The sequence below is a fragment of the Dermacentor variabilis genome, chromosome 11 (genome assembly GCF_050947875.1).
Source record: "Dermacentor variabilis isolate Ectoservices chromosome 11, ASM5094787v1, whole genome shotgun sequence".
NCBI lineage: Eukaryota > Metazoa > Arthropoda > Arachnida > Ixodida > Ixodidae > Dermacentor > Dermacentor variabilis.
Genome location: NC_134578.1, coordinates 30700785 through 30717805, shown reverse-complemented (window position 1 = coordinate 30717805; position 17021 = coordinate 30700785). Strand labels below are relative to the sequence as shown.

The 17021-nt window shown below is 42.3% G+C and overlaps 1 protein-coding gene across 4 annotated transcripts; it reads left to right on the top strand.

Moving 5' to 3' along the window:
• Window positions 1-1874: 1874 nt before the first annotated feature.
• LOC142564826 (venom peptide isomerase heavy chain-like) lies at window positions 1875-16912 on the top strand. 4 transcript variants are annotated; one of them, XM_075676000.1, is made up of 9 exons: window positions 1875-2005; window positions 4338-4422; window positions 5641-5674; window positions 6442-6515; window positions 8893-8993; window positions 9745-9886; window positions 12166-12280; window positions 14450-14583; window positions 16297-16904. In XM_075676000.1, the coding sequence occupies exons 1-9, from the start codon at window positions 1983-1985 to the stop codon at window positions 16546-16548; spliced, it is 960 nt and encodes a 319-aa protein (XP_075532115.1). In that variant the 5' UTR covers window positions 1875-1982; the 3' UTR covers window positions 16549-16904. The 4 variants fall into 4 exon arrangements, with proteins under 4 accessions (XP_075532115.1, XP_075532117.1, XP_075532114.1 ...); XM_075676002.1 differs by lacking the exon at window positions 1875-2005 and adding an exon at window positions 2012-2505 and having other exon boundaries at window positions 16297-16902; XM_075675999.1 differs by lacking the exons at window positions 1875-2005; window positions 5641-5674 and adding an exon at window positions 2012-2505 and having other exon boundaries at window positions 16297-16912.
• The last annotated feature ends 109 nt before the right edge of the window (window positions 16913-17021 follow it).

Here is a 17021-nt window from a genome sequence, read left to right as displayed (position 1 = left end):
GTTTAGCGCGGCATAGGCACCAAATCGGGAATTTGAACTGTGCGCCACTGTGACGTCTCCGCCGTAGCCTTCGCAGTGCAAGGCATTGGAAGAAGAAGAGGAGCACAACTGAGGCCGTGTTTCATTGCTCCGCTTATGCTGAATGCATTGAAGTACTTTTTGCGGCAAAGTGGTTCTGAAATAGCTTACCTTCACTTCAAATGTTTTTCCCCACTTCGATAAAAAGTGGTTCAGAGCTCCTTTGAGTGCAACGCGATGGCATTCAAGATTCCTTACTGCTGCTCGTGCTTCCCGAACGCTGGAGCGTTTGTAACCGAAATGTTTGCCGGGAAATGCTCACTGCGAATGCTATGTACGATGGTGGGCTTTCTAGTAAAAATGCGGCTTCTTACATGGCCCTCGATGCGGCGGAGGCTAGCGCCATCTGGAAGAATTGCAACGAACCGGGCGCGCCGCTCCGTGACCCCCTAGATACTCACGCGCCGTCGCGCCCAAATGGCGGACACCGTGGCCGGTATATACGTGGTAGAAACGCTGGGAAAGGTGTTTTGATTTTTCGAGTAAGAGAACTATCTTTTCTCGTATAGTCAAATTACAATCCGACGCTATCATTTCTGTAGGTTTTATGTAAGTCATACTTTACGATTTTTCTACGTATTTTAGCTTGAGAAAGTCAGCCAGTTCAGTAGCTTCCTTGCGCCACATGGAGGGCCTGGGTATGGGTGGTTGGAAAATCTTTTTGCTGAAATGACGTCCGACTCCGGGTTATCTTCTACACAGCACCTTTAACTCCGTGGCCTTTAAACAATGTCCCCGATTCCAGTGACTATTTGATTCCTTTATTCAGTTACTGCTAACACCAGTCATTAGCCGCAGATTCCTCATTGCGTTCAGAAACTCCTACCTGGCCTCGAAAATCTGCAGGTACTGACGAATAACTTCGATTAAGTTTCACCTGGTGCACTCTAGTGATCACCTGTTTGACACATTGTAAGAGGTTGCCCCGAAATCTCAAGAAGCATGCAGCGGGTGTGCACTAGCAGATGAGATAGCGATGCTCACAGTGCCAGATTACGATAACGACGACGACATCATGACACTGATGATGGTATGAAGAAGGGCAGTCTCGCGTATTTTTTCGTCATGGCATCCTCGTGGTAGTCACGATCCCCATCATGCGGCTGACGCAATAATTACGTCATTAAAGTGACTTCATTTTCACCATGGCACCTTCTTTGTCGTTGTCACTTTTGTCAAGCTGTTTATGCTGCTTTGAGCAATAAATCACATAGAAATAAAAAGTCAAAATCGAAAACGGGCCGACAGATAGAGTAACACCCTGTGGTGTAAAAGGTTCAAAAAGCGAAAGGTGCCCCAGAAAGCCTGACCTACATTTAGATAAGAGTACCTATCATCCTCGATAGAGCCTTCTTTAAAATATAGGCCAGCCTTTCCGAGGCACCTTATCCTTGTTTGTAAATTATATAGCAAGGATAGAAATTGGAAGTTTGAGATCGATAGTGGTTGCACTTGAAGGCGTGACTCAAGCGGCACGAGTGAACGAACAGACCAAGCTTATTAATGGCTCATAATTGCTGGTCACGGTAAAGTTTAAGCTCTTCGACACATTGGCCGTTCGACCCTCTTTTACGATACTGACAGCATACGAAGCTCTCAACAGCTCCATGAACGCAGGTGTGCCGTACAATCTCAAACTTCAGATCACACAAAATCAATAAAACGCTTAGACACCGTCTCGTCCCTCCATAAACGCATATTTCGTTAGCCGTCTGGATTTTGCAGTGAAAGCTGTGTGCCAGCTTCACGCATTCATCATTGACGCACACAAAACAAAATTGTCGGCGAGTGGTATTGTCTGGATGTCTCAGCTGCAAAGTGACGCCATCGACACGACTTTTCAGAAATTCCAGTAGCCAGCGTCTCATACTGTGGCCGTCTATACGTCCGTCTACGTATAGCAGATGGCTTGTCATGGAGCCAGGGCGTAAGTAGAGATGCAACTTTCGTATGTGGGAAAAGAAGTCAGTGCCTACTAATTCGTAGTAGCGCCGATAGGAACTTCCCCAATTGGCCGAAAAATCGTGGTAGCAAAGCATATCAGGTCGTTCTGCAGATCCTTCATGCGATTGACATTCTTATGATATTTCATGTACTTTTCGCTATCTATGTCTAAGACCTCTTAAAACCGAACCCCCTTGAAACGGGTTCCCTGGCAATGCATATACACGCTTAACATGCCGCGTCACCATTGCAGTGGAAGTTTGTCGGCCTTCAATGAACCTCTATCACGTCTATTTGAGTGAGTGGGTATGTTCCGTTCTTCAATGAAAAAGAATAATAACAATAACAACAAAACACACCAGCTATCGCATTTCGGAGCCCATGCGTGGGTTTGGCGGTGTCGCGACTAGATGGCGTAGCTTGTCAGAGGGAAGCATCAACTTCTCAGCCGGGAAGGCATCGGCACGACGGGATCCAATACAGGTACGAATAACAATTGAGATATAGATGTTTTAAAGGGTCACTATAGGTTACTATGAAGTCAAGGTAAAGTGATAAAGCAATGCTCTAGAACGTCTAAGGCATCAATATAATCGCGAACAGAGCTTTAATAACCGAGAAACTGAGGTAAATGCATGACACGATTTGAGACCCCCCTGCGACATTCCGGTACTAGCCCGATAACGAAGGCCCTCCTCATCATAATTTATGTCACTTGTACTGAACTACTGCTGTTATTGATTGCCGGACACGTTTCTTCAGCGTGCTTTCGGCTAGCTTGGTGCGTGTGGGTGTGCGCGTTCATTTATGCACCCGGGTTTCTGTGCGTCTGTGTGCGCGTCTTGGTACGTGTGTCTGCATGTATGAACATGCGTGTGAATAAGTGTGTGTGGTGCGTATACAAATGTCCGGTATGCGCCTGAGTGTTTCTATGCGTGCGCGTGCGGACGTACGCATGTTTGTGTGTGCATATTTATGTGAGTGCATGTGCAAGTGTATGTGTGCAAGTGTACGTGTGTGCGTGTTCGTGCCTTTATGTCCGCATGTGTGCATATGTGTGTATATTGTGTGTGTATACTCGGTTTATAGCACGTGCGTCTTTGTTTTGTGCGTGCGTGTAGGTGTATGTTCGTCTGGATTCTCGTGTGTGAGGGTCAGTGTGTTTGGGGGCGCGCGTGTGTTACGTGCATATGTGTTTGTGCGGATACGTGTTTGTGCCCTTTCTATGTGTGAGCTCTTTTCTATGTTCTCGCGTGTTTGTGTATGCGCATGATGTGGGGTCGTGCTTGTGTCTGTGCATGCGTAATTTGTGTACGTGCATGCGCATGTGTTTATGCGTGCATGCATTTTTCTGTAGGCATGTGTTTGTGCGCGCGTTTGTAAGTATGAGCGCGTTCTTGCGCTTGTGAGCGCGCGCTTGTACGTGTTTTGTGTGGCCATGTGTTTATGCGTGTTTGTGTATGCACGTGCGTGTTTTCTACATGGACGCGCGCTTGTGAGTACGTCTGTTTGTGCACGTGCTTGTGCATGCATGTGTGTTTGGGTGTGTCTGGGTCCGTATATATTCCATAAAGTTGGCAGGGTTTACTTTTACGTGCAACAAGCGTTTCAAAATTGTCGAAGTGGTTTACGAGAAAAATGGTTCTCCATTTACGTGTGCCTAATAGGAACCCCTGAATGCACCTTCTTAATAATTGTTTAATTTGGTGTGTAAAATTTTCTTACCAGTATATTACGAAACCACACATTTGCTTAACCAAATTTACTTTTACTGAATGGTGTTATCTTTCAAAATGAACATATTAAAGCTCTGTAAATCATGCTAATAGTACACGTTATTTGTCCAACAGGAATTTATTGTTACTATGATCTATGGCACATCGCACAAATTCCAGATTGCACCATTGCCACTTCCTGCAGTCACATTGCATTCATTTGCGAACACTGTGCAGTTATTTTGCACTTTGTAGCGATTTGCCAACAAAGATATGGCATGTTGTTCTTTCAAAAATCTCCGAAGTATTTCTGACACGCTACACAAATGTTTCTGGTTATATTCTTCGTGTTCGTTCTTTATTTTTATTGTAATATCCTACGATACCCATCTCGTTTCAATCCCTATCACCTACTTGTGCAGTCAGTTTAATACAAGAGTTCGTTCTCATTCTTTTAATCCACAATAACGCAAATTTATTCCATTCATCATTGATCTCGAATCAATTTTAGAGCTTCAGACTTATTTCCCAAAAGCAGTCCTGTACGTAAAGAACCTGTGCACTGCTCTTGTATTAAACTCTTTAAATTGTGGAACGCAGGCGTCTCAAGACTTGGAGAAAAAGCAGATTCACCATGACCTGTTTGTACATTGTTCTGCAATTGATTTCCACAGGTTTTCTTCTCGTGAGTAGGACCCGCAGTTAATTTTGCAAAAAGCATTGCATGTTGCCCGAAAGGAAGTATTAGCACCTTGACTTTCTTTCACTTGCTCCTGCAATTACGGTAAAGAGTTGTGTTATCGGTAATAGTTTTCAATCTATTGCAATATAACAATCAAATAAATGAAAGGCATTGTTACATCGTATGTTTCGGGAAAACGAGCACTACAGCATGACCTGTACAACGGGCTATCAATCCCTCGTGTGAAGGAAAAAAAAGGGTTCTATACGGTGATACCTGATTGTATGATATAATTTTTATAACGTATAATTTTGTCAAATAGCACCTGTGAAAGTTACCAAGTTTTGTTGTCGCCTCCTGTGGTGAGTCCGTGTAGCACTCCGAAGACCAGTGTGCTGAGTAATACTGTTTCTGCCAAAACCTGAGTGATTTGTCATAGGCTATGAACGTGGCTAGACGACTAGTCTCGCGCATGTTGGCTGCCGAACTTTCCACAAAGAGTGTACACTCACTTAAACAACGTTTTCATCTTCTGCCACAGTCTGATGCTGCAGTTTAACAGGATAAAAAATTTACAAATATTTAGACTTTCACTGTTTTGTCCACACGTCCTTATGCATTACACCCTATTCACTACACGTTTAAACGTCCTTTCTGAATTTTCTATGCTTGTACGTAACATGAACGCTCTCTTAGGCATAAAAAATAACCGCACTGTCTGTATTTCGTGCTATTTATATAACGAAAACTGCTAGCACGTGCAAAAGCAGAGGGGATCCTAAGATTTTGCTCTAAATTATGACAGGACGCAGACCTAGGACAGACATTTAAAGCTTGAAAAGTCATATTTAAGCTGTGTTTCAACTTTAATTGTAATACATTATTATTTACTATCGCAGGAAAAAATGATTCTTTCTTCAAAAAGAAACGTACATAGACTGACGAGACACAAGTCGCGCTCTTAGTTGACCGTTCCGCGGGGCAACCTGCTTTCCGTACATCCCATCAACCAATTCTTTAATTACAAAAGATTGCGTAGCGTTACACTGATTTAAACCGAACATCGTAAACATTTGACACATCTCGGCTTGCTTGTTTTACTTTTTTTTACGAAGTTCCACTTTCTAATGCAAGCATGACATGAGGTCATGCATACTTATAATATGCCACAACAACTTGAGCAACTGATCATATGTCACATTACGTGAACAATTTTTTCAGATTACTGCAGCACCAATTGAATTAAACGAACCGGGTAGGCACTCATTTCCTTTTTTTTAAATAATTAGTTTATTCACATGCTTAGAGTACAAAACTTAAAGAAAGAAGTAGCATCATTATGAAGTTGTTATGGGAACTTAAGAACACAACTACCAGAAACAGTAAATATTGCATCAATGTTCACGGGCAAAACTTTTAGTGATGATTAAAGATTTATACAAACAATAAACAATGAAACACCAATAGCCGCATGTAAGATACGTGCATATATCGAAAGGCTCAAAGAACTGACACCATGAATAAAGATATGTATGATGTATATAAGAATAGAAAAAATATCAAGCGTGCCATTATTGCCAGGAAAAGAATCAAATAAACATTTGCAGAAAAATACACTGGTGGTCTTAGATCGTTTTGAAAGAACGGTAGAGCAAAATGGAGAAAATGGCGTTGATATGCCCACAAATAAGCTCACGAGATACTGAACTTTTCCCGGAAAACTGTAAGTGTCCACAAATCCGTGAAGAGTGCGAAATTTTCGTTTCGACAATTGGGCTCTACAGTGACATTTACACAAGTACAGTTAAAGCGTACTTCCCGGTCTTTTAGGATTCTGTCATAGCTCGCGGCATTTCGAATCGTCATTAGGTATTTTCCGTGTGCTTATAAACGAAAATATCCATAATTAAAGAAGCGTTTAGGAACAAGAAATCTGTTTTGAGCTCATTCAGCTCATGTCAACAACCAAATAATGAAAGACACAGTTAGCCACCTAAAGTTATTAACGCGCCTGCATTTCAGAGTGTGGGAAACCTGATGTCCTCCAATTTATTGTGAATGGCAAATCAGCGGAAAAGCACCAGTTCCCATGGATGGTAAGCAAAAACAATAATATCATTTTTTTATGCAGTCAATTTTATTGGTTTGTTCTATTGATTCCTTTTGACACTCTACTAGCTTAGTGTACTGAGTTGCCTGCTCGGAAAGTTGTATAGCCTGCTGAATTGCGTTAGTGTGTGCATTTTTATATCTATTTTTTATTCATGCTCTCAGTTTTTATTGCCTTAACCTCTTTCCTTAACGCAGGGGGGCTATTCGGTACTTACGCTAGCTAACCTTCCTTTTTTACGCTCTCTCTTTTCACCTCCTCTCAGCGGCAGCGTGGATCATCTGCGCGGCTGAAGGAAAATTCAGGATGAACTCTGATTAAGGTCAAATTTATTGAACCTAAATTGGTTAGCTTATATCATTCTTAGATTTGACCAATGAAGCGCACATCACTTTAAGCCAACACACAATCATCAATCCGCTACGCATACATACCTCTACGTGTCAGAGTCGTGTCTGGAAGCACGCTTTGTCATTGATGTTCCTAGGTTATATATGCGGTGCTTATGGCAACACTACAGTAATGGAATCAGGTATGAGCAATGTAGTCGCACGAGAACATTCTCATTGCATCTTAGAATTAGCAGCAGATTAATGACCAAAGCTCGAAGACGGACTCGAGGATGAGTTTGAAGTTTGAAGTTTATTTGTCCTGCCTGCTTAGAGGAACGCGAGCCGAGTACGCATACTTGAAAGGTACCAAAGTGACATTTCGACGAGGTAAGCTGAAGGCGAGCCCGTCGAAAAACATCAAGCACTTTGTACAGGCGAGTCAGATAGCTTTCAAAAGTAGTAAAAAAAAGCAATGGTAGGGCGAGCGCGTGCACGCCAGATAGCCGCACCTTCATCGTCGTCATCGCCCAAGCACTTACCACAGTATCGCCGCCCATGACAATATGTTTCGCTGCGTCGGAGCTGCTCCTTGTAATGTCGAAATGAGTACTGGACATCTGGCATAACAAGAAAATTTATTATAGGAAAGAATTCATTTCAGGAATTTGTTATATATTTAATCAACTGACATCAATGGCGTACCGTGCCTTTGACATGCAGCTGCACAACATATTTGTAGACATTATACGCGCGTAATGTGATATTTGCATTAAAACCTTGTATATTCTAGCCTGCTGCTGCGTATAAGGTAGAAGCAAAGCAGAGGAAATATAGTGATGAACATTTCGAGGACAGAAAAACTGGATAAGAATATACAAATATAAGACAATTACCTAACACAGCGGTCTCTCTAAGACCTCTTCTTCGGTACACTATTCTGCCCAGTCGTAGCTGTCATTGCTGCCTTGTATCCCACGTCATACGGCTAAAATAGGACCTACAGATAATGTCTGCATTATGTGCATGACAATTGTCAGCAGGGCAGTTTGCGGCTTCTGCGTAGTGAACTGCCAGCCGAAGTACCGCGTGTTTGTCTCACTATATTTTAACATAGCCATCTTTACAGATTACGCAGCGGACTGCAACATTTTTTCTCAAGTAGTAAGCACTCAACCTCGAAGCCACTTGATTAGCTCGTGTATCTAGCTACACCTGAGAAACAGTCAATGTCACGGCAGTCACCACGAGGCTTCTTGTATTTTTCTGCGGCGCAAATTAGTAGTGTCCTGGGAAATAAAATACCAGCGTAACACTTCAATTAAATCCTCAAAGTGCACATTTTATATCACTGTCATAAGATAGTAGAGATATAGAAGCGAGATTCGTATAGAGACAGCGGATCCCATCTCAAGATGAGTTCTACAGAATTTGAAGATGGTGCCTTAATTGTCGTTTATATAGTTAATTGGTAAATAAGATAAACTTAGCAGTGGCTAGTGAAGTGCGATATTTCGAGGCGTGGCTTTCCGTACAGCGTGATTCCCCGAGTTCTAGCACAGCATTTTGGCATCTTAGATGTCGCAAACAAAGTAGTGTAGTCGTTATCTCGTAGTCTCGACATCGTCGTTGTATCGCAGTCGTCCAAGTCGTTGTCATTGTGCAGTCGTTGATCTGGCACTCACTGTTCTGCGCAGTAAATGAATTACTTAGTGATTCCGAAGCTTTTTGCATCTGTGTCGAGTGCAGCGGTGCCTATGTCGCGAAACAACGTATTACTGTTTGTTAATGAGCTAGTTCGTTTTTACTCCTTGCGGTAGAAAAAACGCGAAAAGATAAAAGACAAACGACCAGACAGGCAAACACAAGCCATGTTCTTTCCCGTCTAGTTTTTTTCTTGCCTTGTCGCCTGGAAGTCGTAAAACAAGTAATCTCATCGTTTCTAACTTTCATTGTAATCCTCTATTCCTCTGATCTATGGCGATTCATGTAACCACGATTGACCTTGACGAATTTCACCTTTTCTTTTCTTAGGTTCACCTAGAGTTGACTGTTCTCAATGGAAGTAAGCACGGATGCACAGGAACCATTATAACGAAGCTGCACGTGCTCACCGCGGCGCACTGTCTTCACGTGTAAGTAAGCGCAGGCTCCGTAGTGTAGCGCTTGTCCTGTCTAGTCTTCGTGGATCGTCCTTTGCGCGCTATGCTTCCAGTGTAACTATGTTTTACCAACCAACCCAAGCCTATACTCTTTTCGGTAGTGTAAAACACAAACCTAATCGTGAGTGTATTCATAATATGACTGCGCACGTTCTTGGGAACTTTCACCAATATGTCTTGCTGCTAGTGAAATTTGCTGCATGGCATAACTTGGCCAAATATACTGTTCATGTTTGCACTGACCAGGTTGGTCCTCCTGAATGAGGTGCGCAATTATGCAATGATCCTCCTGGTGCAGTAAAGCGCCAAATATACATGTAAATGACAAACAGGTTTCAAATCTAACTTCAAATCCAAAGACTCCGCAAGAGCTCAAACCTCAGTATTGAGGCACAGACTGTAAAGGGAGTGAATATTTAACGATACAGCAGAACAAATCCCCCGATTGCATCCCTTCACCTACTTTAGGTAGTCATTCAAAAGTGTACGTTCAAACAGCTATCTTCTCTTCACTTCTATCATGAATATTTTGACGGGGCAGGCCTGGTTCCTGGTGCCTTAAATATGGCTCATGAGGGCCACCTCCTCAAAGTAAGCCAGGGCAGTTTCAAGCGTGCGCTTTCGCTTATGGTAGTCAGATCTTATGCACCATTTGCCTTCAAAACGAACATATGGTCCATTTTCAAATAACCTCATACATAATCGCTTGCCTTTCCCATCGTAGCAATGGCGCCGAAGTAACCAGCATTGATGTGATTTATGGACATGTTGACCGGATTCGGGGCAAAAGAGTGAAAGCCGCAAAGAAGCTAGCGCACCCAAACTACAACGTCGTCTCGCAAGTAAACGACATCGCCGTTATAAAGGTATGTCACTAAACACTACACAAGGCTACCGTACCCCAAACGAAAACGTATGCAGAATCACATTACTTCCAGCGGTTCCTCTTACCACTGCTGCTAAATTTCCAACGCAGATCTTCATTTGCATTAACTTGTAATGGTGCAACTGGGTTTGAATTAGTTGCACGTGATTTCACACTTAGCAGTACCTTTATGCATTCACCCGCACGTTCCAAAAATTATTTCTAGAATAAAGCCTTCAATCATATAGACAGTGATCTAAAACAAGTTTGCATTCGGTAGTAGATTTAATGTTCATCTGCTTTATCTCTAGTGTCTTTTGCTTCGTCAAAAAGAAAATATCAGGCAATACTATAATGCAAGCACGGAAGTATCGATTACAAAAAGAAATTTAAACAGCTTATAGGAAGTGTATGCTTAAATATTCTTATCAGTGACCTCTGTGCATTTGGTCACGTATATAGTTCATCTGCTTTATCTTACGTTTTTTGCTACGCCAAATAGAAAAGATGTACATGTCTGTGTGGGTGAGCGGCGCTACCCGGACGAAAGACAAGAGGAAGTATACGATACGAGCGCTAAAGATGTAAAAATATTTCGACTCAAACAAACACGTATTAGCTATTACTAATTTATTTCGGCAGTCTACAGGAATTTTATTAACACTTCTATGTAAGCTATATATACACTCTAGAGACCAATGTAAGCATTACTCGACAGGCCACCCAAGAAATTATCAGTTTTATCGACTTTTACCTATTTATTGTCTATAACAAATCCATTTAGGCTCTCTATAAAAAAATCCTATAGGCTGGTCTATACGCCTATGCCTTTACATATTTATCGGCTCTCGTCTACAGACTGTGATTTCACAGACAAATATTACAGCCCAGTCTATAAATAGCTAAGAACCTGTGAGCTGGTACATTTTGTTGACCACTGTCGATGTACAAACAAAGGTCTAGACTCCATTCAGCCAGAATGTATCAATTGCACTTGACAGTAAATGGATAGTCAGTGAAATTAAAAGGTAGAGAACATACAAAGTTTAAAAACAAATTCTCTGCCTCATTTGTCTCCTGCTTGCGGCACTAAAAACTGAGAAAGCTTATTAAATGAATGAAGCTAACTGGAAGAATTCTGCATTGTTATAAGAGATCGTCAGTTTCAGTTGTATGACACATGGCTTGAAATGAGAAACAGTTATCATAAGGTTTCTCCTATCTTTCATATGGGCATCTTCCATGAAAAATTTAACTGTTTTAAGTCCATTACCCATGCAAAAAAGACGTAAATGCGAGACGAATTTTTTGGAACTCAAGATTTTACTTGACTTTTAGTTTTATTACCATCAAACTTAGCGCATCAGAAAGTTCAAATGGAACATGCTTTAGGTACCTGTAAGAAGAAAGCATCACAAAAGGTGTAGGCTCATATTGTTTGACTTTCTGTAGACAAAGCTATAGATAGCTTGCACGAGTCCACAACAGACGTAGCCTCTTACCGTGTTGGTCATCTAAGATGGTGGATAGGATGAAGTCAATGTAAATCATCGATAGGGTTTGACCATTGACGAAATGTATTCATTCAACACTAGCTCCAGGGCTGCAGAGTCGTTGCGCAGAACAAATATCGAACCATACTGGAGCGCGAATGTAGTCCAATCTGGCTGTGTTACGTCACACACATATACTGGTGTTAGAAAAGCATCGAAAATGGGAGAGTTTGCGTCCTTCGAGTGCACCTTCTACGGCCGCTGTCCCAGAGTATACTTCAAGCAAGTGAGCGTTACTTTATTTCTTCTGATAATGGCTTCATGTACCATAGGATGTCAACCTACTGAATAAACACAAAAGCCCTCTTATCCAAAACCAATGCGATAGAATACGCAACATATAGGTACATCGAGGAGTTAATAAGCAAATTGATGCATGTCGGCACCGAAATTCATTTCTGCTGACAACTATAAATATCAAGATGTAAGAACACTGTACGTAATCAGATGCAAAGACCGGGGCTATATTATAACAAACATACGCATAGATTACATTGTCTATTTCAGGTTACTCAGACTGAGTACATGTGCAACACTGTAAAAAGTGGTTCTTCAAAACAAGCATAAAAAAATTTGGAGAATTGGTAACCTAAATTCTCATCTTTTCACAGTGGTGCCCAATAAATGACCTTCCCATATTTTGACCGGTTGCGTTCACTTGAACATTAAATAATTCTCAATGTTCTCAATGTTCTCACTGGAACTTGCGTTGCAACTTTTTCTTTAGGTGGAACGGCCATTCCCGTTTGGAAACAACGTGAGGCCTGTATGCGTTCTCTTGGAACCTGTTGACATCGCCAACACTGAAGCTTTGGTCGCTGGGTGGGGACGTCTCGCAGAAGGTACCTACTGCAAAATCGGCGTGACATCTTAATCGTAAACACCTTTCCGATACCTTCCGCGTCCTCACGTCGCGTAAGATACAGCTAGAGTTCCTGATGGAGTAGAACCCAGGCCATTTTACTAACCTCCAATTTAACATTCTGTATAAGTCCATGAGCGAGAAAAATACGAGGATCCAAGGGGCTCGACGTTTTGTGGAACGTAATCACCACAAGTGACAGAATATAAAAGCACGCAAAGCATTGCCGAAACATAAGTTTGCTGTGGCTTAATATGTCGTCACTTGGAGTGGCTACCCAAGTATAATAGTTCCATATTCTCGTAATTTTTCACCACTGTACATAACAGTGTAGAAGGAAAGACAATTCCATGATAACATTTCCGTAACAACAGAATTCCGAATATCACGAATCCTCACAAGAGGCGTTCTCCCCACATTCCAGAATCTGCGCTTTTGAATGAGCTCATGAAATGGTGCACGCGATCAAGCGAAGCGAAACGAGAGCTCTCTATTCAAAGCAACAGTGCAAAACACAGCGTCGAACACGGCCCACAAACAGAATGCTGCATCTTGCTTCCTCGTATTACTGCCGTGCGGTGCACCACATATTTTTGTTATCACAAAGGCCATACGTGTATACCCACCCAGGCTTCAAAGCTTACTCAAGATCGAAGCCAACAAGGAAGGTTCACAGCGATTGGCATCAGCGCGATTTCCTGCCTGCCAGTGAAGACGGAAAGACATGGATGCCCCCCCCCACGTGACCGAAGTGAGGGCGCAGTATACTGTCTCTGGGATTGGTCGCCTTTGCTATGACACTGCATTCAGGGTCCGCATACAGACCAGCGCAGGCCGATCATGGAGACAGTGCAACAGTGCACTGCACATTACTCGGCAAATGGTCAACGAAGCAGATGCGTTAGACCCCTTACCCTCGAAAATAACGCATAGAAAGGTTTGCGTTAATCAAGAAATTTCGCTCGTGACGACGTGTATTTGTTGCAATGAGAATATTTAGCCATGATTTTTTTTATCACTAAGTAACTATGTAGAAAACTGGGCGAGCAACCAGGGCACAATATTATTATGCACAATAAAGAACTCTCAAGCTGTAAGGGTGAAAAAGATGGTAGTGCTGTCCTGCGCGTGGGCAATTAAGCAAGAAAACTGCACCCAGCATGGTCACAAAAGTCTGGGAGGGTTCGAAAAGAAAGCTCAGTCTTAAAATGAGCAAGCAAAATGGTGGCACAGTCAACCGTATAACCAAGAACACCTCTTCCTTTTCCCCTCCTATTTCTTCTCCTTTCCACCGGATATCGTTGGCTCTGGCATGACGTTCCTGCCTCTTCTCAACTTTTTACATCAGGTCTTACATTCTCTACTTTTCTGATAGAGCTCTTTTGTTTATAGATGTGAGACGACGAAAATTTGCCTAGAAGGTACCCAAAAAATTCAATCGCATTTGTAAGCCCCAAGCACCCTCGAACTCATCAACACTCTCTTTACAGTGGTTGCTCTGCTGATCATTGCCATCCGACGTCTTACATGGGGACGGGAAAAGGCAAGAAAACAGTAGAGGCCACTGGACGTGGTCACAAACAAACGCTGAATTTGTCCAGGGAAAAATGAAGAGTGGGAAGCCTCAGTAAGGCGTCACAGTTACAGGGAACAGAGCTGTGCAGGATGAGACGAGTGAGGGAGCGATACTCACACAAAACACATTGTGTACTGCTTCTTGCTTGTTCCATGCTTTAGCACTGTTCTCTATATATATGAGACTTAATGAGCCATCTCGTATTTACACGTTATTTTTCAATGGCGCTGCGTGTATGCTTGGTTTCTTTACCCCCGCCTCTGAACACCATGCTTCCGGTCAAGCCGAAGTCCCCAGTCTTTCTTAAATAATCCTTCTTATTAGCTGTCGCTTCTGTATGATCAAGGTGTTTTGCCAGTCCTTTCTACAGCGTAACTACAGGTTACAAACAAGTTGACTAAAACTCGTTAGAAAACAGAAAAGAACAGATGCATGTTTCCAGTCAATTACGCGCAAACTGTTCACGAAGGCCCAACAATTTACTATACATACTTATTTCTTATCGTTGGGTCACTAAACGACGCAGGTCAAATTTAGCAAATTCAGAAGATGATCTTTGCTGCTTCTCTGCAGGCGGGAAGAAAACGCACTACCTCCAGTACACATCACTGAGAGTTCTGCCGCACGACGCATGCAAGGGTGTGTACTTCAACTACAACCAGGATGTGAACTACTGTGCGTACCAGAAAGACAGGGACACCTGCCAGGTATGCCACACTTGCTCTCCACTCTAATATACATGTGATTTCTCACCGACTCACAGTCAATTATTTCGACGCTATTAGCACTCAGTTCAATGACTTGGTACCCCCCTCCCTAGGTGGCGTAGGGGCCGCAGGCAAAACTTCATCAAATGGAGGTGACAAAACATTGCGTAAAACACGTCATAAACGGCAAGACATGGCACAATCCATGATATGGCGATACTATGCTGCGTATGCCGTTACTGTAAGAGCTTAAATACAGATCAAACGTCTTGTGCTAGATAATCAATCTATTTATCCGTTTATTTATTTGATTCCATGTTTTTTATTGCGCATAAAACTGGCATAAAACGTCAATTTTTTTTCTTCGCACTGGTTCTTGAAGCATCAGGTCTGCAGCTTTCTTGCGTCTCATATCGGCCTTCAAGATGTTCACTCAACTGGCATTTTACTGGCCACGGCAAGTTAAATTTAGTATTTGCATTGTTGTCATCGCGTCTGAATCCTTTTGTGCGTCATATGCCTATTAACGCAAAAATAAACAAGCAAAGTAAAAAGATAGGAAAAGATGCAAAGTCGTGAGCGACAATATTAGACATAACAGCCATTATGGACCTACTATACGCTCTAGATGGCGCCGCATAATCACGTAGCAGCAAACCACGCGAAGGCGCATAGGGGCTCCGCATTGCTAGCGCTAGTTCTTCAACGCACACCTCAAGTGCCGATTGAAGATTAAACAGCGCCTACGTCTGTGACCATCGTGCGCAAGAAACAACTGATCAGAAGACCTTTCAGTCCCAGTTTCACGCGAAGTTTGTTCAGATGTTATTTTCGACCGCCATATTACGGGTTCCGGTCAATTAGCTTCAATCTTCGATGAAGTAGCTTCAATCTGTTAACGTTACTTCATGAATTCGATTCCAAGATGTTCCTCTGCACAATTCTTGAGCACAGTTTTTCAGCGCTCACTATAGCAGTAACCTGTTTCTATCTGCCTGCCCATTCATGTTGTCTAAGGATGTCATTCGTTTCCACAACGAGACATTCGTACATGGGCAGTTGCACATGTGACAGCAGGTAAGATTTAAAATACTTCAAAAGTTATGAACGACCTGCGTGATAAAATTATACTTGTGTGCTACTCTGCACAATGTCACCCATGTCGCTTCACTTCCCTCTACGTTTTCATTCATTCACTTCAATCTCACATCGCCAAGATATCCAGCCCCCCTAAAAAATTTCGTCTTTCTCTCATGATCTCATGGACCATTTCGTAACTGTCCTTGCTTCAGTTCAAAATAAAGACTTCATTGCCACGAATTCTCGCAAATTTCTAGCGCCATGGTTGATCTCTATCGGCAATGCCACTACAAGGCAGAGACTTCGCCCGTAGTGACATTGATAATCTCTGCCTTGAACTATAGATATGCCCGCAATATGCTAGCCTTTACTAGAGTATTAAGGTCTCTCTATTTCTAAATTTTACATCTCAGATAATACTAAATTGACGAACGTGGACACTAACGTGACCAATGAAACTGTTCTTGGCCTGCCATAAGATATTGCATCTGTAATCGTTTCTGCCACTCCTTCTGGCATTGCTTTCCAGTTCCTAACTATGCTTGAGTGGTGACTTACAGCAAAAACAAACAAACTTAAGATGTTACTATAATTACAGGGATTCTTATCTGTATGTCTCCAAACCACATGCAGGGTGACTCCGGTGGACCGCTTAAGATCAAAACTACTACTGGTATATACGTGCAAGTTGGAATAATCTCTCATGGAATTGGCTGTGCTCAAGAAGGCGTACCTGGCGTGTACACACGGGTGGATGCATTTGCTTCATGGCTGACCAAGGCTGTGACGTCAGACGAAGGCTACGCCGACTTTCCCAACGCATCTCCGCGGCAGAACATGCTATACCAAGCGCACGAACTGCCTCGGCTTTATCGTTCCGAGTAAACTTATCTCAGAATTCAGGGTGTACCATTGAGAAAGAGATACAGAACAATCGTATCCCGTTCAGTAACAAATTATGGGTTAGTGTTCTTTAAACGCCAGAATGTATCTACATTTCTAAAAAAACACGCAGCAATATTTAAAATATCCTTCACCTTTACTATGAATATCCAAGCCGCACGAAGACATCCGTCATAACTACAAAAGAAGTGTAAATTACGAATATTAAGTTCTTAAAAATAATGCGTTACATCACGAAAATAACAAAATTATTCATTACAACTGTATGCACTCGGTGTTATTGAGCTGTCGGCTTTCTGGTACAAAAGGAACACAAATCATTACCAGTGACGCAAAGCCAGACGGAGAACTTCACGTCAAACCATATAGTTCTTCTCTTAAAGTATCACTTTTTGGGCTATTTTCAAAATAAGATGGCTTAGGGCATTGTTTCTTCGTTAGGAGAGAAAGATTCA